The sequence below is a fragment of the Oikopleura dioica genome, chromosome XSR (genome assembly GCF_907165135.1).
Source record: "Oikopleura dioica chromosome XSR, OKI2018_I68_1.0, whole genome shotgun sequence".
Taxonomy (NCBI): Eukaryota; Metazoa; Chordata; class Appendicularia; order Copelata; family Oikopleuridae; genus Oikopleura; species Oikopleura dioica.
This window is the reverse complement of record NC_137294.1, coordinates 444,472-467,044: the sequence shown is the minus strand read 5'-3', so window position 1 is coordinate 467,044 and position 22,573 is coordinate 444,472. Positions and strand designations below refer to the sequence as shown.

Here is a 22,573-nt window from a genome sequence, read left to right as displayed (position 1 = left end):
AGGAAGACGTTGGAAGATCCATTTTCGGATCGGGCAGGAACTGGGCAGAACTCCCTTCATCGTAGATTGAGCAAGACTCGACGTTGCAAACTCGGTTGAAGCTTTCTCCGCCGACTTCCTAATAAAACAAATATCGAACCTGCAATTGTAATTTGAACACACTTACAGTCGTTTGAATTCCGATCCCGCAAGGAGCGGAGCACTTGGACCAACGCGCCGTCGACCAGTCCGGAGAGCTAGAAGCCAGCGCCGTCGCCGGAAAAAGCAAAGAAGAGCTTCGCATGAGAATTTTCGCTCTTTCTCTTTTTTCTCGCGTTTTGAACGACTCCCGTGACTTATATGCAAAACGCTAAATGCTAAAATTCCGCCCGGTCAGGCAATCAGAGCGTGATCCTATCTCTTATCCGACTCCCTATAAGTTCTGGCAGGGGTTGATAGAACAAGAGATAACAAAAGAAGAAACAAGGAGAATTGAATGTTAAAAGATAAAACAGCCAATTGAAGATCTGGGCTCGGCAAACTGCGAAGAAAACCTGAGTCAGGGTCTGGAAGAGCCAAAATGAAAAGCCGCAAAGCGGCTTTTAAAAACGAAGCCGCAAAGCGGCTTCGCGAACATAATCATTTCAATCGCTCATTCGAATTCTGGACCCTGACTCAGGTTTTCTACACAGGTTGCCGAGCCCAGAGTATTTTCGATCTTAACTCGGCAACCTGTGTAAAAACCTGTTTGTTGCGTCTCCCAGAGGAAGAACTTTTAATAGATGTCCTATCTTCATTTTTTGAGAACTCAGAATTCGCCGATTTTGCGCGTTCTACCACTTCCTCTTCAAATAGCAGTGACGCGCGGGCAGACAAGTTCAAATATTAACTGCAAACTCAGAAACGCAGAAAATTCCAAATCTCGCCCTCTTTACTCAAACAATCTTACTCTGAGAGAAAAAGGAGAGCTTCTGATTTTTTCATTTTTTGAAGATGGCGCGATCATTGTTAGAGTTTCAAAAACAGTTTTTATAAGATTTCATTTAATTTTGATTGGGATTTCTTTCAAAACTCTTTGAAAGAAAGACGGGCGATACTCTGGAATCCTTGAGTCGAAATTCGACGGCGGCCGAGGCGTCACAAGAGGAAGGGACAACCAGAGCGGCCAAATCGTCGCCTTGAAATGGATCAAAATGATCAGTTCGAGCCAGATCGAGGAAACTGAAGAAGAAGCGAGAAATCTGGAAATGCTGAGCGGCGGAAACCAGTTCATCGTCCAGTTCGTCGATTTCTTGCCGATGGAAAGACCGGACTGGTTCAAGCTCACTTCGATTTCGTTTCTGGTCATGGAGTTTTGCGAGCTTGGAAGCCTGAGCGACTGGATCGAACGAAGAAAACAGCAGGGGCGATGGACAAGCGCGGAAGAAGTGGCGTTGATCGGCGCTCAAATCATTTCCGCGCTGGCTTTTGCCACTCAAGGGACATCGCGCATCTGGATGTCAAGCCGCAAAATGTGTTCATAAAAGGCGATGGCATCACTGTAAGTACTTTTTGGAGTGAAATTCTCTGATTGAAAAAAAAAATAGATCCGGGTCGGCGATTTCGGAAGCGTCATGCAACTGAGGTCAATCGAGGCGACAATTCAAGGAACAAGCACTGAGGGAGTCAAGAATACGCTGATTTACACCCCTCCAGGAAGGAATTTGACTACTTCTGAATATTTAGGATGTGATACCGATAATGTCGAATTCGTAAAAAGAGTCGTTTACCGAAGCTCTTAGAAGATCAGCCCGCCTAGATGTTTGGGGATTCGGCCACATTATTCAAGAACTTTTGACTTTTGAGCACGCTTTTGCCGAGTTGATGGAAGACCAACTAAAATTCAACCCAAAATCGGTAAAATGAATCGATGGTTTTTAAAAGAAAACTTCTTCAGTTCAAAACATTTGCGAAAACAAACGAACAAAAATCGCCGAAATCCGCGGCGAAAACGAAGAAATGGTCGACTTCGAAATTCTTCTCCGAAAATGCCTGAATCCTCGAAAACTGCTTCGGCCCGAAAACGCGCTTCAACTGCGCGGCGAAGCGATCTTTTGCGAGTTTTGGAGCGAATCGAAAGCGGCGAAGCTCCAAATGAAATCATTGCTCCTCCGGAAGAAATCATCAGGAGACTGAGGGAAACCAATCAGCAGCAGGAGAGTTTGATTGAGGCGCAGAAGAGGAGGATAAGCGAGCTGGAAGCGAAACTTGAGAAAAATCAAAATAGAAAGAGGAAAATTCGGGAACTCAAGCAAATTTGTGAAGAACAACAAGAAAATGAACAGGTAACATTTTTAAAAATGGCAGTGGCTCATAATTTAATTTTAATCTTTTTAAAAATTATTTTTTATTTTAGAAATTCCTCGCCGAGATCGCAAATTTGAAGCAAAAAGGTGCAAAGCAAGAAGAAGACTTGAAAAACATTTTGGCTGAAAACGAGCGAAAAAATCAAATTGAAGAAAATTTGAAAATCGAAAATCGAAATATGAAGAAAGAAATTGATGATTTGAAGAGAGAACTCGATCAATTCAAAAATAGAAGACAAGCAGCTTCGAATGAAGGGCGACAACGAGGAGAATTTGATTCGAGAAGAGATGCGGCGCTAATTGTTCAGCCAGTTCAGGAAATCGAAAGAAGAGTTGATGAGGAGAGGAGAAATGAGTTGGAGAAATTGAGAAGAGAGTTGGGAGCGGTTGGCGGCGCGGGGCATTACTTTCAGGATGATAAAGGTCCTTTGGTTGGTGGAGTAAGAAATAAGATGCAAGAAAAAGAAGTGCGAAACATCCTGAAGCTGCTGTCTTTCGGCGAAACCAAAATCAACTTGAAGGAACGGGAGTTTTTAATATTTAAGCGAAAAGAGAATTTCGAAAATCTCTCCGCGAAGTTTTTGTATAGTCAGAAGTTGGAGGTCGCGGAGAATGGATGGAATCTCAAGTTCCAAGGTGGTCATATTTATAAAGGAGATGGTTGGCATCATCTCTGGATCGGAAGCAAAGGTAAGAAAGTGAAATTTCAATTTTAAAAATTTAATTTTAGACGGCGGAGTTCGATTCAAAGCCGTGGTGCAGGAGATTAATGTTGAAAATGGAGACGAGCTGAGCAGAGGAGAAGTCACAAGCGAGCCGGATGGACAGAAGCAGAAAATCAAATACAAGTACGGTCACTTGGCATATGTAAGATACAACATCACTTTGCTGTAAAATTCAAAATGTAAATAAATGATTATCAAACTCAATGAAATTCAATTTAAATAAGAAATCGCAAGAGTCCAGATTTGATAACGCTTTTTTTAGAAAATTGCATGTTTTTTTTACAATCATCGACCCTGATTCTGTTTTCAATTCGACATTTTTTCTTACTAACTATTTTTTTTTCTTTTGATCTATTCTTACAATTTCTTGCCAAAATAAGAAAAGAAAGAATAAAACTTTTTACTTTGTTTACATGTATTTCTCCGTTTGTTTTGTTTTGAGTAGCAGGCGTTATCATCTCAATAAAATAAGTTTACATTTAGAAGAATATTTTCTTGTTTACTCTTGTTTTTCCAGGTCATTCGCAGGCACAGCTCGTGGAAACGGCTAGAATTTCAATTAGCAAGGGATATATTTTTTGCAAGAAGAATTCTAACTAACGAATGCTGAATCGAGCCAAAATCGTCGGCTCAGCTCAACAGTCAAATATTTGCAGAAAGCGAATGCGATCGCACTTCTCAAACACTGCAAATTCTGCTGCAAGAGAAGCAATCTTTGAGCGAGAAACTACGCTAAAATGAGTGAGAGTCTGTTAAAGTTACGAAATAATAAGAATGAAAGTGATTTACAATTGATTTTGTAACTTTTTGAAAGAAAGATGGAAAGTACGCGAACATCGATGTTGGGCAATTTGAAACGAACCAGGGAGTGACGACCGCTTTGGATACCGCGACGGGAGAGACTGTCATCGTCAAGGCGATTTTGCTCCAAAACGCAAGCCACTGGAAAAGCACGCAGCATGAAGCAGCGACTCTTCGGGAGCTAGGTAAGCAAGTTGAATGATTGCAGATAATTTCGAGCAATTTCTTAGCAAAACCTCGAAATTATAATTTTCACGTTTTTCAAGCGACTATCAGAAGTAAAATATATAGATCACGCGAATGTGGTCCGCTTTGTCGACTTCCTCGATCGACAAACTCCGGACTGGGCCGAGTTCGGAGCGATGAGCTTCATCATCATGGAGTACTGCGCTGGCGGCAGTCTCGTCGACTGGATCGAGAAGATGAAACAAGCCGCGCGACGAACAACGCTGGACGAGGCGAGAATCATCGCAGCTCAAATGATCTCAGGGCTGAGCTACTGCCACGGAAGAAATAAGGTCCATCTCGACCTCAAACCCGCAAATATATTTGTGGCCCGAGACTATATCACGGTAACAAAACAATTCAAAACCTTGGCGTAAAACTAAACTTGTTCAGGTGAAAATCGGCGACTTCGGAAGCGCCCATTCAGTCCGGTCGGTGGAGGCTTCATTGACGACTTCAAGTGGCGATGGAATCAAATGCACGCCCTTGTATGCAGCTCCAGGTTAGCGATAGAGAAAACATAGAAACAAGTGTTTTTCCTAGAAATGCACAAGAAGGAAGAGGAGGCAAAAAAGTCCCCGCGTCTGGATGTTTGGGGTTTCGCCTTGATTTTACAGGTTGTTGAAAAATAGTTGTGAGAAATTAAAATGACGCATTTTTTCCAGGAAGTCCTCACTTTGGAACATCCTTTTGGCCGAGTCGATGGTCAACCAGCGCTCACTGGAGAAATAAGTAAAATTCTTGGTTTATTTTAAAGCCGTTTAATTTGCTTTTTCTAGTGGCGAACATTCAAACTGGAAAACGGACGTCGCTGTTTGAAATCTTCGGCGAAACGGACGAAGTTGAAGAGTTCGAAGTTCTTCTCGAAAAATGCACAAAAGTTGAAAGGACCGAGAGGCCGAGAAATACGATTGAGCTGCGAAATGAAGCTGTCTTCGTTGATTTCTTGGAAAGAATCGAAAGTGGAGAGCGAGCGAGCAGCATTGTTCCCTCTCCATTTCCAATTGAAAATGACGAAGTTGAAAGACTCAAGGAAGAGATGAGGCAAAAGACATGATAATTCAAGAATTGCAAAACCGACTCGCGAATTTTGATGAAATCAAGGAAGAAAGCGAAAGAAAAGCCGCGATCATTAATCAACTGCAAGATCGACTAAACGAAGAAAAGAAGCAAAATGAAAAAGCTCTTTCCTCTCAAAATCGAGTAAGTTTATCTAAACTTTAGATTCTAAAGCGACAATGATTTCCGATTTTAGTCGCGATTTCTTGTTTCAAAATATCGACCTCTTTTTAAGAATTTCACAGTTCAGTTATTTTTATCAAAAATAATCGCCATTTTTAGAAATTCCTCGCCGAAATCTCAAATTTGAAGCAAAAAGTGGCAAAGCAAGAAGAAGACATGAAAAACATTTTGGTTGAAAACGAGCGAAAAAATCAAATTGAAGAAAATTTGAGAATTGAAAATCGAAATCAGAAGAAACAAATTGCGGATTTGAAGAGAGAACTTGATCAGTTTAAATACAGAAGACAAGAAGCTTCAAATGAGAGACAACAACGAGGAGAATTTGATTTGAGAAGAGTTGCGGCGCCAATTGTTCAGCCAGTTCAAAGAGTGGAAAGAAGAGTCGATGAGAAGAGGAGAAATGAGCTGGAGAAATTGAGAAGAGAGTTGGGAGCGGTCGGCGGCGCGGGGCATTACTTTGAAGATGATAAAGGAAAAGGTTATGGTGGAGTAAGAAATGAGATGTTCAAAAAAGAAGTGCGAAACATCCTGAAGCTGCTGTCTTTCGGCGAAAACAAAATAAACTTGAAGGAACGGGAGTTTTTAATTTTTAAGCGAAAAGAGATTTTCGAAAAACTCTCCGCGAAGTTTGGGAGTGGTAACTGGTTGGAGGTGGCGGAGAATGGATGGAATCTCAAGTTCCAAGGTGGTTATAAAGGAGATGGTTGGCATCATCTCTGGATCGGAAGCAAAGGTAAGAAAGAAAATTTTCAATTTTAAAAATTTAATTTTAGACGGCGGAGTTCGATTCAAAGCCGTGGTGCAGGAGATTGTTCGTTACAATGGAAACGAGATGAGCAGAGGAGATGTTACAAGCGAGCCGGATGGACAGAAGCAGAAAATAAAATACAAGTATGGAGATTATGAGTACGGTTGTTATGTAAGATACAACATCACTTTACTGTAAAATTCAAAATGTAAATAAATGATTATCAAACTCAATGAAATTCTAAGAAATCGCAAGAGTCCAGATTTGATAACGGTTTTTTTTTAGAAAATTGCATGTTTTTTTTACGATCATCGACCCTGATTCTGTTTTTAATTCAATGCTTTTATTCTTAAACTATTTTTTTTCCTTTGATCTATTCTAACAATCTCTTCCCAAAGCAAGAAAAGAAAGAATAAAACTTTTTACTTTGAAGACCCTGACTCAGATTTTCTACACAGGTTGCCGAGCCAAATTGATGAAATTTTGTTTCTTTTTTTTCGTATTGAAATTAAAAAATGGCATTCAAAGTTCGTGCAGTTGATCATCATCATCATCATTATTCTCCGCCTCGTCATTTTGGAAGATCCGTTCTTGAGCTTGAGCTCCAAGAAAGACCTTTTGTTTGATGCCGGAAAAGGCGACAGCCATGAACTCAAGCGGAGAACTACCAATTCATCAACAATCTTGCGAGCTTCTTTTTTAACTTACACGTATTCGGAGTAGCTGGGTTCGTCGAAGTCTTCGTATCCAAGCAGAGCGCGGACGATGCTCACCATCAGCCAGGTGGAAACGACCATCAACAAGGAAATACAAATGCAAAAGACCAGCTTCAAACTCTGTTTTCAAATTCGCTTCTTTCAAAAAATTGAATTAAAAACTGAAGTGTTTTTGAAACATTTCCATAAAGAAAAACTGACCGCTTCTCAAAGAGTTGGCAATTTTGCAAAAATAAAACAGATTTTTTTTATTTTTTGAACAATTTTGACAACTCTAGTTTTAAGTTCCTCTTCGCAGTCGACTCGCTCGATCTTGTAAGCTGGGCTCGGCAACCTGAGTAGAAAACCTGAGTCAGGCTCTGGAAAAGCTAAATTGAAAAGCCGCGTAGCTAGGGCTGCCACATAAAAAATCGGCCATCATTAACCCTGAGAATGATCAACTCAGATCTCCCCGCCTTTGTCAAGCCCCTTAAATTTAGAAATTAAGGGATAGGGCTGAGACGGCCCGAAGGGCCGTCAAGCCCCTTAAATCCGACCATGGTTGATCATGGTCGGAGCTGCACTTACTGTGGATGAGTTTCGCCCTTATCTTTCAAAATCAGGAAAGAAAACCAAAAAATTCAAGGTCACGTGACTCCGCTGGTGATTTTTCTGATTTTTGGCTATTTTAGCTGTTTTCGAGACTTTTGATCTCAATTTTTTCAAAGAAACTCCCTTGATTCTAGTTTTATTTCTTATCTACGTGATTCTACTGATCACGTGCAACATTCTAGGGGGGGTTTTGGGGGGATTCTTCGGGGTCTTATTTTTATGTGGCCACCCTACGCGTAGCGGCTTCTTTTTAAACGCCAGGAGTTTTAATAAAATTTGCGGCTTCGTTTTTAAAAAGCCGCTGCGCGGCTTTTCGTTTTAGCTCTTCCAGAGCCTGACTCAGGTTTTCTACTCAGGTTGCCGAGCCCAGCTTGTAAGGTTGTGGGATGAGTCTGCTGATGTTTTGCCACATTTTAATTTGATTTCATGGACTCTCTTTTTTATTTCTGACAATGAAAAAGAACTCTGGGCGGCTTTTTTTGTCGCAGCTTATTAATTTTACATTCTCAATATTTCTTCATAATTGAGAAGAGCGAGAATCCTTTATTGTCACCTGTCAATAGAATGGGAATAAATGAGTCATTGAATTCAGATTTATTTTTCGAGAATTGTTTTTGCTTTTTTGATTTTTGATTTCAAAAAAAAAACTTGAGTCGCCCGTCTTCGTACTTTGGTCTGTGAGATATTTTGCTTAGAGAATGTTGTCTACTGAAAAAATGGTTATTTCAAACGGCCGGTCGTTTACTTGGACATCCCCTTTCGATGCAAGCCCCAAATCTATTAGAGAACGTGTGTTTAACGACAATGTGAAGAAGATGGAGGCAATTGTTACCAAAGAAGTCAAGAGGATCAGCAAAGGAAGATATTTAATCCAAGTACTGCCTGAAGATCTTCAGCCGTGGGGTCGCCCGAAATTGATCCACGACGTGAATATCAAAATGGTATCGTTGTTGCATGGAGATTGGACATTTCTCTCGCCCAACTCGTATGCAATTGAAATGATCCATAATCCGAAGATGCCTAAATCACGCAGTTACGGATTAATTGATTTAGCTAAAACGAAATTGGATGACATCGAAAATTTGCTGTCCGATAGATCATCTGGCGGAAAAGCGTATATTTGCGTGGGACCGTGCGTTGATAAAGCTAATTTAGTGGACGTTCATGATCGTATCTTGTTCTTTCCTATTTCTAGTGATGTTGGTAAGAATATTTATTTCTTTAGCTTGCTTATAAAAGCTCATTAAATTAAGAGCCTTCGATCGAATTCGAACCGTACGAGCCTTCACCCATATACCCAGATCTCATTCTTGCTTCATTTGTTTATGAAGTAAGCATCGTCGACAGAGAAGAATACCAGATTCCTGACTGGGTCGAAGAAGAAGATGAAAAATCAAAGGGGAAAAAAGACGCGGGAAAACAGAAGCCGAAGAAAGAGAAAAAGAAACAACCAGCAAAACAAATCAACAAGCAGAAGAATGACGATTCGAAGGAAGAAAATCTCAAGCCTCAAGAGGAGAAGCCTTCATCAGGAGAAAGACCTACTCCTCAGGTACTTTCGACTCTATGAATTATTTCTCAATAAAATACTCTTAGCTTGAACTCGATAATTTTGATGAAGCAGAATGGGTCACAGTTGGAAGCTCAAAGCCAAGAAAAAACGACTTGCAGAAGCTATTGAAGGAACCGACAGCCGTTGCCAAGAAAATCGTCAAACCAGAAAATCAAGTCTTGAAGGATGAAAATGCTGCGCTCAAGGAGAGACTAAGACGGCTCGAAACAGAAATGAAATGCTTGAAGAGTGAGAAAACAGCCTGGGATGCAGAAGTTGGGCACTTCTTCGCCGCTAATCGGCAAGAAACTGATAGCGACGACGAAACGGTAATCGATTTTTTAAACAACATGGACTACGAAAATTTAGATCGACTCTACAATGACGAAATGGGCTGAGTCTTCTTTGGCCATAAGTGAAAGCGTCAGGTACAAAAATTAATATCAAATCATTCATCTAAAAAATATTTCAGCAAAATCGGGCGGCGCAAGGTCATTCCGAAAGTCTACCCTTCTGAACCTCGTCACAAGCCGAAAGAATACTTGGAAGGAGGATCCGGCCGTTACAATCCGATAACTGGAAAAGTTGAATACCCAAAACCGCCAACTGCTCCACAACCAGAGTTCTAGACGAAATTTTCAACTGCCAGAAGAATATTACCAGATGATTGCATTAAACTGCCTAAAAGCCTGCAGTCTGGGCTCAGCAACCTGTGTAGAAAACCTGAGTCAGGTCCTAAAGAGCTAGAATTTTTGATAGATTGTAATGGTTATATTAGCGAAGCCGCTTCGCTGCTTCGTTCTTAAAAAAGCCGCTGCGCGGCTTTTCATTTTAGCTCTTTCAGAACCTGACTCATGGTTTTTACACAGGTTGCCGAGCCTAGTCTACAGTTATCTTTTATTGAAATAAACATTTTTGTCCTCAATTCAACTAGTATTTAGTAAAGCAAGTTTCCAAAAATTTCTCCAACTGAAAAAAAAGGAAGAAGAAAATTGAAGACAAGTAATAAGTGGTTATTTTTCACGCATGGTTTGTCTGACCTTTTCAAGTCGATTTCGAATTAACTATGAAAATGGGCGACAGGGTAATTGTCTGTTTATGGCGCAACTTTGGGCTTGGCAATGTTGACTGGGCGACTCGTAAAGCTACAGTGCTTCCGGAATTTAGAAAGAAATGTTTAGACCGGCATCAAAAAAAGACCGCGGCGACGATTCCAAACAGCTTGGATGATCGGAAATCGAGCGTGAAAATCGGATGCTCAAATCCACAATCGACAAATCCGAAAAATTCTGGATTGTTACTGGGGTCGGAAACCTGTGTAGACAACCTGAGTCAGGGGTCTTGAAGAATTCGAACAATGCTTGATAAATAATCTTGCGAAGATAAACCCTGACTCAGGTTTTCTACACAGATTGTTGAGCGCAAATTCGATTCGTTGAAAATCTGTTTCAATCTTTAAAAACCGCTTTTGAAAAATCGCTAGAAAGAAAAAAAAGAGAAGGGGATCGATCGCGTTCTTTAGTAGTTGGTACTGAGCCAATATGAAAAAGCGTCTTTTTTCGCGAAAATTGAGATTCAGTTTTTGCTCCGAAAATTTTAAATTTCAAGTTCATTTGGTCACGACCAATTCTTGTCGAAAATCTGCCTGGGAATGAGAAGACCTGCTGTGCTTTTCTTATCTACAGTATTTATCGTCAATTTTACTGGAAGTTGGAAAATGAAACTCTCGTGAAATCATGCTCGTTCCAGGCTAGATTTAAAAATTGCTGATTTTAGATGGTGAACTCTTTTCATGCGTAAAATCTGAGCTGCCCAGATTACTGATTTCCTGGATTTCAGATTGTCCCGATTGCTAATTTTTTTTTGCCCCTTGGTGGGAAAAAACGAAACAGAAATTCTCTTGCTCGAAATCTGGGCTGGAAAACCTGTGTTGAAAACCTGAGTCAGGGTCCAAAAGATCTTTAGTGAAAAGCCGCGTAGCGGCTTTTTTAAAAAACGAAGCCGCAAAGCGGCTTTGCCAGAATTTGGAAAGTTGATTAAGGGTGTCAACATCAATTTCGTCATTTTCATGGCAAATTAGCGAAGCCGCGAAGTTTTTTAAAAAAGCCGCTACGCGGCTTTTCACTGCGGATCTTTTGGACCCTGACTCAGGTTTTATAGAGGTTGTCCTGCCAAAGTTGAAAAAGTAGCAAAAAAAAAGGGTTCTTTCTATTTATTGAAAATTGAAGTCGTCAGGAACATAGTCTTAAAAGGGTCGACAGCTGTACAAATAATTATACAATCAATACTTCAGTTGATTCTACTTTCTGCTTCTTCCTGTTTCTTTGGATTATCCGAAGCCGCGGTAGAAGAACTCGTCGCAAGTCTCGTCCGCTTGTCCCGCTTGCAAGAAGACCACGTGATCGGAAATGCGATGTCGATTTTGGCTCGAGTCGGAAGATTCGTCTCTGCTCATTTGGAGAATTCGGTGCGTGGAGCAGGGCGGCACGTAGATCGGATTCCAGCCGACGAAGACGGTTGTCAAGTTGTCCGCGCGCGAGTTGCTTTCCTTGACGAATCGGCGGTACTCGTTTCGCTTCCACCAGAGTTTGTAGCTCATGATTCCGCAGAAAATGAAGAGCAAAAATGACACCGAAGCGGAGAGAATTCCAACCACCACCAGTGACGTCAGCTCGAGTTTCTCCTCCATGTCTTCAATTTTTCTTTTTTTTCGATTTTTTTCTTAAGGGTACTACCTTCGATTTCCCCAACTTCAGAAATTCTTCTTTTTTCTTTTGCTCTTTTTATTCTTCTCGTAAAACTCTCGGAAAATTCGATTTTTTATTTATTTTTCTTGTGAGAAAAAAAAAGACTGATCGCGTCCGAGATTTCACCGTCTCAACGGCTCCTCGCTCGGGGGCGCCCGATTTTTTCGATTCGCAGATGGGAACTGCTGCTTTTTGCCGCCTGCTCCTAATGGTCGCCAATTTGCCGCCAATGCAACTTATCAGATGGAAACAAGCCGCCACCTGCTATGCGAAGAATTTTATTAGTCTTCAACTTGACAATAGAATTGACGCCAAATTATGTTCTAGAAATCTCTAGAACAAGCTGAATTTTCGATTCAATTATAAAAGTACTTCTGCCTAGGTATTTATTAAAACAATTCAAAATCCAAGCTATTATTCGAATCAAAAAACGGCTTTGACTTCAATTTTTCGATTTGCTGTTGAAAATTTCTTATAGAAAAAATCACAATTCAAAAAGCAAAATTATAAAATTTTTTTCATAAAAAATTTCTAGAACAACGAAACCACTAAAACCGGGAATAGGGATTTTTTTCTATAAGAAATTTTCAGCAGGGAATCGAAAAATTGAAGTCAAAGCCATTTTATTTGCATCAAAAATCGGCTTTGACTTCATTTTTTCGATTCCCTGTTGAAAAATTCCTATAGAAAAAATCCTTATTCCCGGTTTTAGAATTTTAATTGTTCTAGAAAATTTTCATGAAAAAATATATTATCTTGCTTTTTAAATTGCGATTTTTTTCTACAAGAAATTTTCAACAGAAAATCGGAAAATTGAAGTCAAAACCGTTATTTGATCCAATTAATAGCTTGGATTTTGAATTGTTTCAATAAAAGCCTAGGCGGAAGTGGTTTTAAATCTGAAACCGGTTCTAGAGACTTTTCTCTAGAATCGAGAAAAATTGGCAAATTGCGCGGTGGATTTCAATTTTGCCCCATTTTTAGCCCTTGAATGGCGATTTTTGAAATGATAATCAAAAAATTAAACTCAAACCAACTTTTTCAGACAAATTCTAGTTTTTTTCAAAAAAAGGATTTTTTCCTATTTCGCTCTTTGAGTTGAATTTTTTATGAAATTTTCAGGTTGGTCAGGGATAATCTTTGCCTTCTAGAATTTGAAGAGATCAGTGCAATAATTTGTTAATTGCAGAGAGTAGGTCACAATTTCTTCGAGGCCAAAACCAGCTGAGAAAAAATCGGCGATAATGATCTGATGATGAAAATCGTTCATCTTGAAGTGTTCTAGTTTTAGCTACAGTCCCTAGGCTGTCAATCATAGAACCTATATTTAGCCTGATCAAAGCCCCTTTTGGCCCCTATTAGTTACTCCCCGCTGACTCTCACTCTTCTCGTCAGCTGTACACGATTGCTCCTCTCAGTTTTCTATTCTCAATAAACCAGTCTATATTTGCAAGAGCTAGCGGCTACATCTTGCCTGACTCAGCAGAAAGTTACCAGTGGATTATTACACTGGTGACTGAAAAGGATATTTTTTTTCGAACACGCAAACGAAGAGTTTCCAGTCAACCTAGAGATTTACAGAAGAAGACGTCACGATACGAATTCCGATTACGATCTTTGGACTCCAACTGCGAACTTCCAAACTTCACTTCAGCTCCAGAACCGGCCAGTGCTCTCCGCGGCGCCACCAACTGCAGCACCCACAACAACTCCATCAACCACGCCAACTTCTCCGACGACGCTGACTGCGCGCTACAACGGGCGAAAAGGTACGAGAGGTTTTTGAAAGGTCTTATTTTTTTGGGTGATATTTTTGAATATTAGAAATTTCAATTTTGGGAGAAACAGTCAAACTTTTTCCAAAGTAAAATTTCAAAAGTTATCACTCGGAAAAATTAATTTTTGGTCAAATTTTTTGAGGAAGGTCAAATTTTTGGCGGTTTTTTTTTCAATCAGATTTTAGAAAATTATAATTTTCTGAATTTTGAAAAATCGAAATCCAAAGTTTCATCGACGCCAAATTTCACGAATCGGCTAGTAAAGTAACGGGTAATTTTTTCTTCTTCATTATTTGAAAATGACTTTGAAGAAGCTTACCAACTTGAGCCGAAGCGAGATTCGCGCTGTTTTACGTAAGAAGGGACTTGACCCCGAGGGAACCGATGATGAAATTTTCCAACGGCTTCATGATTTTGCGCAAGAAAACGGTTGTCGTAGAACGGTAGACGACTCAACCTATCTTGTGAACATGCAAGGGGCGATCCCATCAGAAACAGGAGATCACGTTGAGGACCAGGATGACCGTGACGCTCTTTCCGACGAGTACATCGATGACGAATTAAAACAAAAAAAGTCTCGATTGTCACCGAACTCCTATCCTAGTGACCTTCCACAAGACCCAGCGCGGAAACTACCACGTAGCACTACCAGAGCCGACCTTAGAAGGGACTCTTTCAATAATTTTTCGCAAGCCGACCACGGAAAATCGCGAGTGAGCACACTTGCTAAAGAATCAAGAGACATTCGAGCAGTGACAAAGCGATCAGTCACTGAAGTCGAAACTCTGCTTGCGGAAATTGCGAAAGCAGCCGATGTTTATGGTTGGAGCTCCGCTGACAAATTATTTGTTCTGCGATTAAAACTCTCCGCTGAACTAGGCAAGCAGGCCGGTATCTCGAATCTTTGCTCATTTACTGATGCAGAGCGAAGTGTGCGAAAGCGTCTTGGGCTTAACCAGGATCGAGTGGCATCCCAGCTCGCAAATCTTGAGCGCGGGCCGAATGAATCTACTATGGCCGCCTTTTACAGACTTCAAGTGCTCCTTGAAAATCCACAGAGTGGCTTTACCTATCTGCCGCCTGAGTTCAAGCGAGCGACTTTGAAGAACAATCTGAAAAAGATCCTACCCAGACAAATGTACATGTCGTTTATAACAGCTTGGTCGTCTACGAACCAGACTTGTGACTTGTACGAGATCACTGACTTGCTTGAAACGCTCACAAGTGCTTTTGGGTCCCCGGGTGCAGCGGTCAACTCGATTGACGAAGTCGTTGACGACCTCGATGACTTCGAAGGTTATGATGTAAATGCTGCCGCTGCCAGGGGTCCCATTAAGTGCCACTTCTGTCGCCGGACTGGACACTATATGAGTGCGTGTCCAGCACTCGAACAGATGCGCGGCGGAAATGATCGATTTAGAGAGGCAGAGCTTAGAATGGACCGCCTTGAGAAAAAACTCGATAAAAGTAACGAGGAGAACGCGAGTGCTCTCACTGCTATTCTAGCGCAGCTAAAGGCTCTCAATACGAAATCGGTCAATGCAGCGGAATCGAGTGCACCACCCAGTGCTCGCTCTGATGATAAGCCCCAGAAGCCACGGGGTAGTCAGAAGCCACGATGCTACCACTGCCCACTTAACTCGGAGGGTTACCCTCCGAGACACTTCCCCGCTGCTTGTCCGTACTCGGCCAGAAATAACCATTGACTAGGCCCAGAAGTACCCGAGGTTCACACTGTCAGCTCCCCAACTTTTCTGCCCCATTTTCGCGTTTCCATCAATGGCCAAGAATTTTCTGCACTTGCCGATAGTGGCTGTAACTGTCAGTTAATTCATCCCCGAGTTGCAGATAAATTTACTTCAACTCATCCACCGGTCAAAACCAACGCTCAAATTCGGGTCGCAAATAGTTCCAAATGCCAAATCAAATCGCAAATAACGCTCCCAGTATCGATCGGAGGTCGAGTTAGGCAAATAACATTCTATATCTACCCCCAAATGTCGTATGACATGATCATCGGCTTATCCGATTATGACCGAGTCGTTATCGATAAGGCGAACAACCTGATCACCCTCGATCAAGACACCACCGAGTTGGTCCATTATGGCACAGATATACGTCTTAATTCGGTCAATAATATCACTATCGAGGCGTTCGGAATCACTCCCGTGCCCGTCGAGTGTCCAATCAGGGAGGAAGAGGGATGTGTTGTTGTCGGTCCTGATGATAAGGGATTCCTTTTTGAAAATAACCTGACAGTCGTCGAAGCTTCGTACAACCCAGATCCAACGCTCATGTTGCTAGTTCAGAACACCACTGGATCGAAAATCGAGATTCCCAAGGGCATTCCAATCGCCAGGGATTTCACATGGAGAAAGATCCAGGCGGAAACTTGCGCTGCAATGAGCTCATCCATTTGTACAGTAGTGACGACCAGGACTCGGAGTTTAAAGAGCACCTGCTTTCTCGGGAGCTCCGTTATACACCATCCAAGAGCGATGCGTATAAGAACGTCAAACTGGGCGAAAAACTAACGGCTGCTCAGAAATCACAAGTACTCGGAGTACTCAGTAAAGAGAGGACCGCTTTCAGTACTTGTCCCGACGACATAGGGCTTTTGCGTAACACGGCTTTTCGTATTCATTTGAAAGACGAAAATGCCGAGATCTACGAGAAGCCGCGAGCTCCGAGACAGGCGATCAGGGAAAAAGGAGACCAAGTTATCAAGAGATGGCTCGACAACAAGATCATTAAAGAATGCGCGAGCCGGTATAATTTACCGCTTTTTTTCATCGCAAAGCGTGATGGGTCTGCGCGTCCAATTTTGGATGCGAGGGCCCTTAACTTGGAGACTATCCCTGACCGCTGGCCCATTCCGTGCCTAAAATCGCTGATGACTCGAGTCTCAGAGACATTTGCGAAGGCAAAAGGAAATCTGTGGGTGTCCTCTTCAGATATTTGCTCAGCCTTTAACCAGATTAGGTTGTTTTCGGAGGACACTCACAAGTGCGCATTCAGCTACGGAGACAAGCAATACCAAGCACTGCGCATGCTATTTGGACTTAGGAACAGTCCAAGTTGCTTTGCCAGGGCTGTGTCCCGCATTTTTCAGGACGACCCGGAAGTCATGATCTTAATGGACGATTTGCTTATTCTCTCACAATCGTTCGAAGATCATTTGAAAGCTCTGGAGCGGGTTCTCAAAAAGCTCAAGGAATGCGGTGTAACTTTGAAGGTTGAAAAGACCTTTATTTGTTCGAGTTCTTTTGATTACCTCGGTTTCACAGTTACATCGAGGGGTGTCGCGCCTATTCGGTCGAAAGTACAGGCAATACTTGACTTTCCGCGGCCGAAATCGAGGAAACAAACGCGTTCCTTTATCGGTCTAGGAGTTTTCTATCGCCACTTTATAAAGGACGCATCCGCGATTCTAGAGCCCTTACACAAGCTGTGCGCTCCTTCGAAAGAGCCTTTTACATGGACTTCAGCGCATCAAGAGAGCTTTGAAAAATTCAAGCTCAATTTGGCAGCGGCAACAGAGCTCGCACATCGGGACCCGGAACTGCCTTTGGTTCTTGTGACCGATGGATCCACAAAAGCCATCGCAGGGGCACTGCATCAAAAATTGCCATCTGGCCTCTTACAACCCCTCGGCTACTTCTCACGGGCACTCGTTAGCGCAGAAGCGAAGCTAGCTTCCAGATACATTGAGCTGGCAGCGGTCGTTTGTGCTCTTGAGTACTTCGAAGATCAGGTTTATCTTCAACCAGTCACAGTGGTCAGCGACCATTTCTCGTTGCAGAAGGTCCTTGAGGAGAAACGAATGCGGAAATCGCTCCCTGTACGCGTCGTTAATTTATTACAACGATTAACGCGTTTCAATGTCTCGTCGATAGAGCATGTTAAGGGAACGGACCCAATGATGGTAGGCATCGATGCTCTCAGCAGAGCAGTCCCCATCAGCGAGTTCGATGACTACGCGGAACCCGACGATATAGATAGAGGGTCTCAAATGTCATCAGGCTGGAACCGGGATTTGATTCCGTCTACTCGTGTCTTCAGATTGAAACGCGCCGCGCTCGCAGAATCCGGAAAAACAACAGTGACGCGCCGATTTTAACCATCGGAGATACCGGTTTCACTGCAGCTCAGCTCAATCGGATCCAGAAAAGCGACGCTTTTCTGCAGAAACTCCTTGAGAAGGACCTAGTGACACTTGACGAGCGGGAAATCTATGTCGAAAAGGAAAATAGAGACAAGTTATTCCTCCCTTATGAGCTCGCACTCCAAGTCGCCAGTTTCCTCCACGTCTGCAAAGCCCACCCGGGTACAGGCTGTCTCTCGGAGATTCTACGCCGGAAATTCATTATGCGAAATCCGCAGGCGGTCGCGCGAGAAATCTGCAACTCATGCCTGAAATGTCTACAGATTAAACCACGCCCAGCACTCCGGAACATCGACGTTCCAAAGCCAGAAATCGCGTCCCAACCTTGGGAGCGGGTCTATCTAGACCTCTGTGATTTCGGAAGCGTAGACCAGGATGGTTTTCGGTACCTTCTGGCGGGAGTTGACCAGATGACTCGATTCGTGGTCTGCAAGCCCCTCAGAACAAAATCGGCCCCGGAGGTTGCTCAAGGTATTTTAGAATTAATACTTTCTAACAATGCGATGGGTGGTAGATTTACTTTCGATAATGGGCTTGAATTCGTCAATCAACACGTGACAGAGCTTCTTGAGAAATTCAATATCAAGATTAGCCGAATAAGCCCCTATTCGCCGCAAGGGAATCTCACAGAGCGGAAATTTCGTTCCATTGGGATCAAGAGCAAAATTCTGAGCCTTGACCCTGCCACATGGAGCAAAGAAATTGCATTTGTGGTTTACCACCTCAATAACACGCCCTGTAGTACACTCGGGAATCTGACCCCTTCTGAATGTATCAGTGGGCGACCTATGCCTTACCCAACATTCTGCCTCCCAGATGATCCGAAGGGAACGGGTGACCCAGAGGATTGGGCCGCATATTGCTCGGGCTGGCTTCATCGAATTGCGGGAGAACTTCAGAGCAAGTTTTTAGCTCGATTACCGGGAAAAGATCTCCCAGAAGCCCCTCAGGAAGGTTCGATACCGGTGGGTCGGAAGGTGGCCTTCTGGTCCCCTCAGAAACCGAATACGTCCCGTAAGGCATATGTTCAATTTGCCGGCCTAGCCAGAGTAGTCCGATACCTTCGATTCGGAAGCTACGAACTTGAAGAATTGGGAACGGGGAACAGGCTTGTCCGTAATATCCGTCATCTTAGATTAGCACCGGAGGACCCGAAGGAATGATTTGACCAAAAATATCAAATTTCGACCAAACCAAACCATTGACTAATCTTTTTTTTTCAGATGACGAACGGATTCCTGCTCTTCTCACTTCAACTGATTTCACTCGGCTACGGGGACATGGTCTTACCAGGGGGTGTGGTCCTTGAGGCGTCTGGGGATGTGTATCTGTCACGGCAAAGGGCGGTTCACATTGTTGAAATTGAGCGGCCCAAACCAACGCAGCCTTATCTGAATATTGTACTCCCTAAGTGCTCGAAAGAGAATTGCGAGAAATACTTCTCCAAAGATCGAAGCGCTAGAAGGGAATGCTCAGATAGCCGCGCTTCAGATCGGTTAGCCGCGTTACGGGACTCGATCGACTCTGATTTCAGACGGCGAATTTCGGCAATCAATGCTGAAGCTAATTTGCTCAAAAGGGACGTGCGCGAGCGAAGACGCAAGTCAGTTCTCAGATCTGGTCACGTGATTCGAAAACAACGCGATTTAGTTGCGGGAGCTTCTCTTCTGTCAAGCGTTCTCAATTTTTCAATGAAGGTCGTAAATAACATACAAATTCAAAATTTGAAAAGAGTCACGCTTCATACGAAGGAACGCGTGAATACGCTTGAGAATGCGTTGAAGGATTCAATGGCATCAGTAAGCGTTTGCATCAATGAGACTTACGCTAAAATCGACCTTCTTGAACAGCAGGTCTGCCTTGAATCCAACGAAAAGTTCGAACTCAGCACAAGTGCTATCGCAGCACAGGCTACTCAGAACTATCTGGAGCAAATTGACAGTGAGGTTAGCGAACTCGCGACAGGAAACATCCCTCCAACCATTGATTACATTATGCTCTGGAGGAGCGGATGCCTTGCGGCTTCGTGCCCATCTATGCGAGAACAGTCATGCATGACATTTTGCAAAGACTTGCTCTTCGACCTTCCAAGAGAATTGCGGCCCAGACTTATCGGGTCGTATCTCGATGACAACTCGATCAAAATCTATATCGAGATGAGGTTTCCGGTAATTATGGCTGAACCCAGTCAGCTTCACCGAGTAACCAGTTTTGGCATCGTAGAAAAAATTGAAGACAAGTTTGTCACAACGGCGGCGCAAATTTCTCCATATGCAACGGAGATCGCTGGCCGGTTATTCCAGCTCAACCGTTTTGAATGCTACAGTTCACGTGACACACTTATGGTCTGCAAAAATTCTGCCCTCAGCTCAAACTCTTGCTTGAGCGACGTAGCGACTTGCCCTACAAGATCTTGGCCAAGCGAAGCCCCATGCACCTACGCATACACGAGAAGTGGCGCGGTTGTTTACAGTATTGTGCCCGCGGAACATCGTGTGCGTTCAGTGTCTACTGACCTCGCAAGAAAACGTGACCTATTTCAGGGTCTTCGTTATTTCGAAGCGTCAGAGCTTGACCAAGAAGTCCATTGCCAGGGCCTCTTGATACCCATCACTAAGACTGATCGCATTTACTCTTCAAATATGACACTCGCTAGAGCAGCGGCTGAGATTGAGTTCGAATTCGATGATCGAAACTTCAATGTCACCCGCAGTGACGTGTTCGAACCAACCTTCATCGAGGACATCCAAGAGGATGTGGAAAATAATCTACTTTTCCTCATCGTTTCTAGCGCCTCTCTACTTACACTCATTGCTCTAGTGTTTCTTATTTTTGGAAACAAGGTGAGATTTTTCGCTAAGGAAATAACTCGACTGAATCAACCTGTAGTGTAGCTAGCCGCCCCGCTTAAAGTTCAATTCCCAACAAGCCGCAGTGAAATAGCTCCGTCATGGACCTCTCGCAGGGTGATTATTTTTCTAATTCTAATGTGCTTATGTTTTCGCGGGAGGGAGTAAGGTGCCAAAGCGCCGAAGCTTTCCGAATCAATTTTTCACTAACGATTCGACCCATAGAACACACCATTGGGAATTGGTCGGGTATAAACTGTTCTATTCATAATGCACTTAGTTAAATAATCACTAGCTTCCCAAGTTCAATTACACTCAGGGCGATCAACAGTCTTTTCCGAAAATAATCTCAACACCCAAAATTTTCCAATAATCGAATGTCAAAGAGTATTCAATCTTAAGGGTATCCCTCGCATTTGACCGAAAAAGAAACCTCAACTGACCAATCAAGACCACCTCTCACTAGGGTAACCGGGGGAAGGATAAGGGACTAACTACAAAATATCTTCAAACTTTTGGAATACTTTCTACGAAAGTCTGCATGTCTATCGATCAATTTCTGATCAAAACGATAGACCGACCAGCTCACCCTGGTTCAGATGAGAATCTGAGGCCTAGTAGCGAGGTAACCACAGGAATTCCATCAGTATAGTTAGGAGCTAGAATTCTTCCAAGGTTTATGATCTCACCGCCCGGTACACCCTTAACACCTTTAGACCCAAAGTAGCCAGTGAGCAGCCGCACCACCACCATCACCGTCTCCACCGACACCGCTGACATCACCAACAAAGACAACGACATCGACATCCCCAACATCAGTACCACTCCCACCGACACCGCCAACATCATCAATATCAACCTCGACTTCGACACCAACTACAACAACCATACCGTCTCCCCCGACACCGTCGACATCATCAATATCAACCTCGACTTCACCACCAACTACAACAACCATCCTATCTCCACCGACACCGCCGACATCACCAACAAAGACTACGACCTCGACATCTACTACATCAATACCACTTCCACCGACGCTGCTGACACCAACAACAACAACCGTACCACCTACACCGACGTCGCCTACATCACCAACCACGACTCCACTCGCCACTACGCCGATCCCGACAACGTATCAACCAACATCTTCCAAAACAACATCTCCGACTACGTCCGACATCAACAAGCCCGTTTTTTTTATCCTGTACTCTTCTCTTCACACCATCCTCGACATCAACGACGCCTACTCCCTCGTCACCGATGATCCCGTCTTCTACCTCTTACTAACCCTAGCGCGTTAACAACTTCGACCTCTTCAATAGCTCTGGACCTGATTCCCAAAAACAACCCAACCATCTTGTGCCGACAACAAACTTGATGCTCATCAAATCAACTCAATCTCCTCTCCGTCAAACTCTTTACTAACAACTGTCCATCATCGACGCCGTCAAAACCGCCCCTGATGTCCAGCCCTCCTTACAAAAAAAGAAACATCTTATCCCTGTGCATTTTACTATTATATCTTCTGTTTTTCTTATTATTATTTATCCCTTTAGTGACCACAATGTGTGCTTCTTCTTCATCTCGTGTGATTTATACATCAACATGTATCAACCCTAAGTGGGGGAAGGGTGAAGTGTTCTAGTTTTAGCTACAGTCCCTAGGCTGTCAATCATAGAACCTATATTTAGCCTGATCAAAGCCCCTTTTGGCCCCTATTAGTTACTCCCCGCTGACTCTCACTCTTCTCGTCAGCTGTACACGATTGCTCCTCTCAGTTTTCTATTCTCAATAAACCAGTCTATATTTGCAAGAGCTAGCGGCTACATCTTGCCTGACTCAGCAGAAAGTTACCAGTGGATTATTACAATCTGCTCCCATTGATAACTGGCCAATGGCCAAATTTCAAAATCAGAGCGCGGTGGCAACACAGTTTTTTTTGCGCGCAATCTTTTTCGGCCTCTTTTTCATCCTCGCCGACTTTGAGCCGCCAATTTACAGTACTTTACAGTTCAGCGCTGGAATTGTCTGACAGACTCCGCGAAACGGCCACTGTTAGTCAAATTTGAAAATGAATTTTCGCCGTTGATTTTGAAATGAATCGAAA

The 22,573-nt window shown here is 43.0% G+C and overlaps 5 protein-coding genes and 1 long non-coding RNA gene across 6 annotated transcripts; 5 read left to right on the top strand and 1 right to left on the bottom strand.

The window, feature by feature from the left end:
• The first annotated feature begins 1,743 nt into the window (after nt 1–1,743).
• On the top strand, nt 1,744–3,218 carry LOC145707057 (uncharacterized). Its single transcript, XM_081784534.1, has 4 exons — nt 1,744–1,875; nt 1,916–2,303; nt 2,375–3,014; nt 3,055–3,218. The coding sequence occupies exons 2-4, from the start codon at nt 2,007–2,009 to the stop codon at nt 3,216–3,218; spliced, it is 1,101 nt and encodes a 366-aa protein (XP_081640660.1). The 5' UTR covers nt 1,744–1,875; nt 1,916–2,006.
• Nucleotides 3,219–3,823: 605 nt separating this feature from the next.
• LOC145707035 (mitogen-activated protein kinase 4-like) lies at nt 3,824–4,452 on the top strand. Its single transcript, XM_081784509.1, has 3 exons — nt 3,824–3,829; nt 3,864–4,035; nt 4,142–4,452. The coding sequence occupies exons 1-3, from the start codon at nt 3,824–3,826 to the stop codon at nt 4,450–4,452; spliced, it is 489 nt and encodes a 162-aa protein (XP_081640635.1).
• Nucleotides 4,453–5,128: 676 nt separating this feature from the next.
• LOC145707027 (uncharacterized) lies at nt 5,129–6,481 on the top strand. Its single transcript, XM_081784500.1, has 4 exons — nt 5,129–5,278; nt 5,417–6,050; nt 6,091–6,236; nt 6,464–6,481. The coding sequence occupies exons 1-4, from the start codon at nt 5,129–5,131 to the stop codon at nt 6,479–6,481; spliced, it is 948 nt and encodes a 315-aa protein (XP_081640626.1).
• A 4,639-nt stretch (nt 6,482–11,120) lies between these two features.
• LOC145708230 (uncharacterized) lies at nt 11,121–11,797 on the bottom strand. Its single transcript, XR_014134811.1, has 2 exons — nt 11,660–11,797; nt 11,121–11,615 (listed from the first exon to the last, which is right to left on the bottom strand). It is a non-coding gene; the product is annotated as an uncharacterized LOC145708230 (long non-coding RNA).
• A 1,160-nt stretch (nt 11,798–12,957) lies between these two features.
• LOC145707107 (uncharacterized) lies at nt 12,958–21,212 on the top strand. Its single transcript, XM_081784590.1, has 2 exons — nt 12,958–13,440; nt 18,838–21,212. The coding sequence occupies exon 2, from the start codon at nt 18,838–18,840 to the stop codon at nt 20,506–20,508; it is 1,671 nt and encodes a 556-aa protein (XP_081640716.1). The 5' UTR covers nt 12,958–13,440; the 3' UTR covers nt 20,509–21,212.
• LOC145707022 (uncharacterized) lies at nt 21,143–22,386 on the top strand. Its single transcript, XM_081784496.1, has 2 exons — nt 21,143–21,158; nt 21,202–22,386. The coding sequence occupies exons 1-2, from the start codon at nt 21,143–21,145 to the stop codon at nt 21,765–21,767; spliced, it is 582 nt and encodes a 193-aa protein (XP_081640622.1). The 3' UTR covers nt 21,768–22,386.
• The last annotated feature ends 187 nt before the right edge of the window (nt 22,387–22,573 follow it).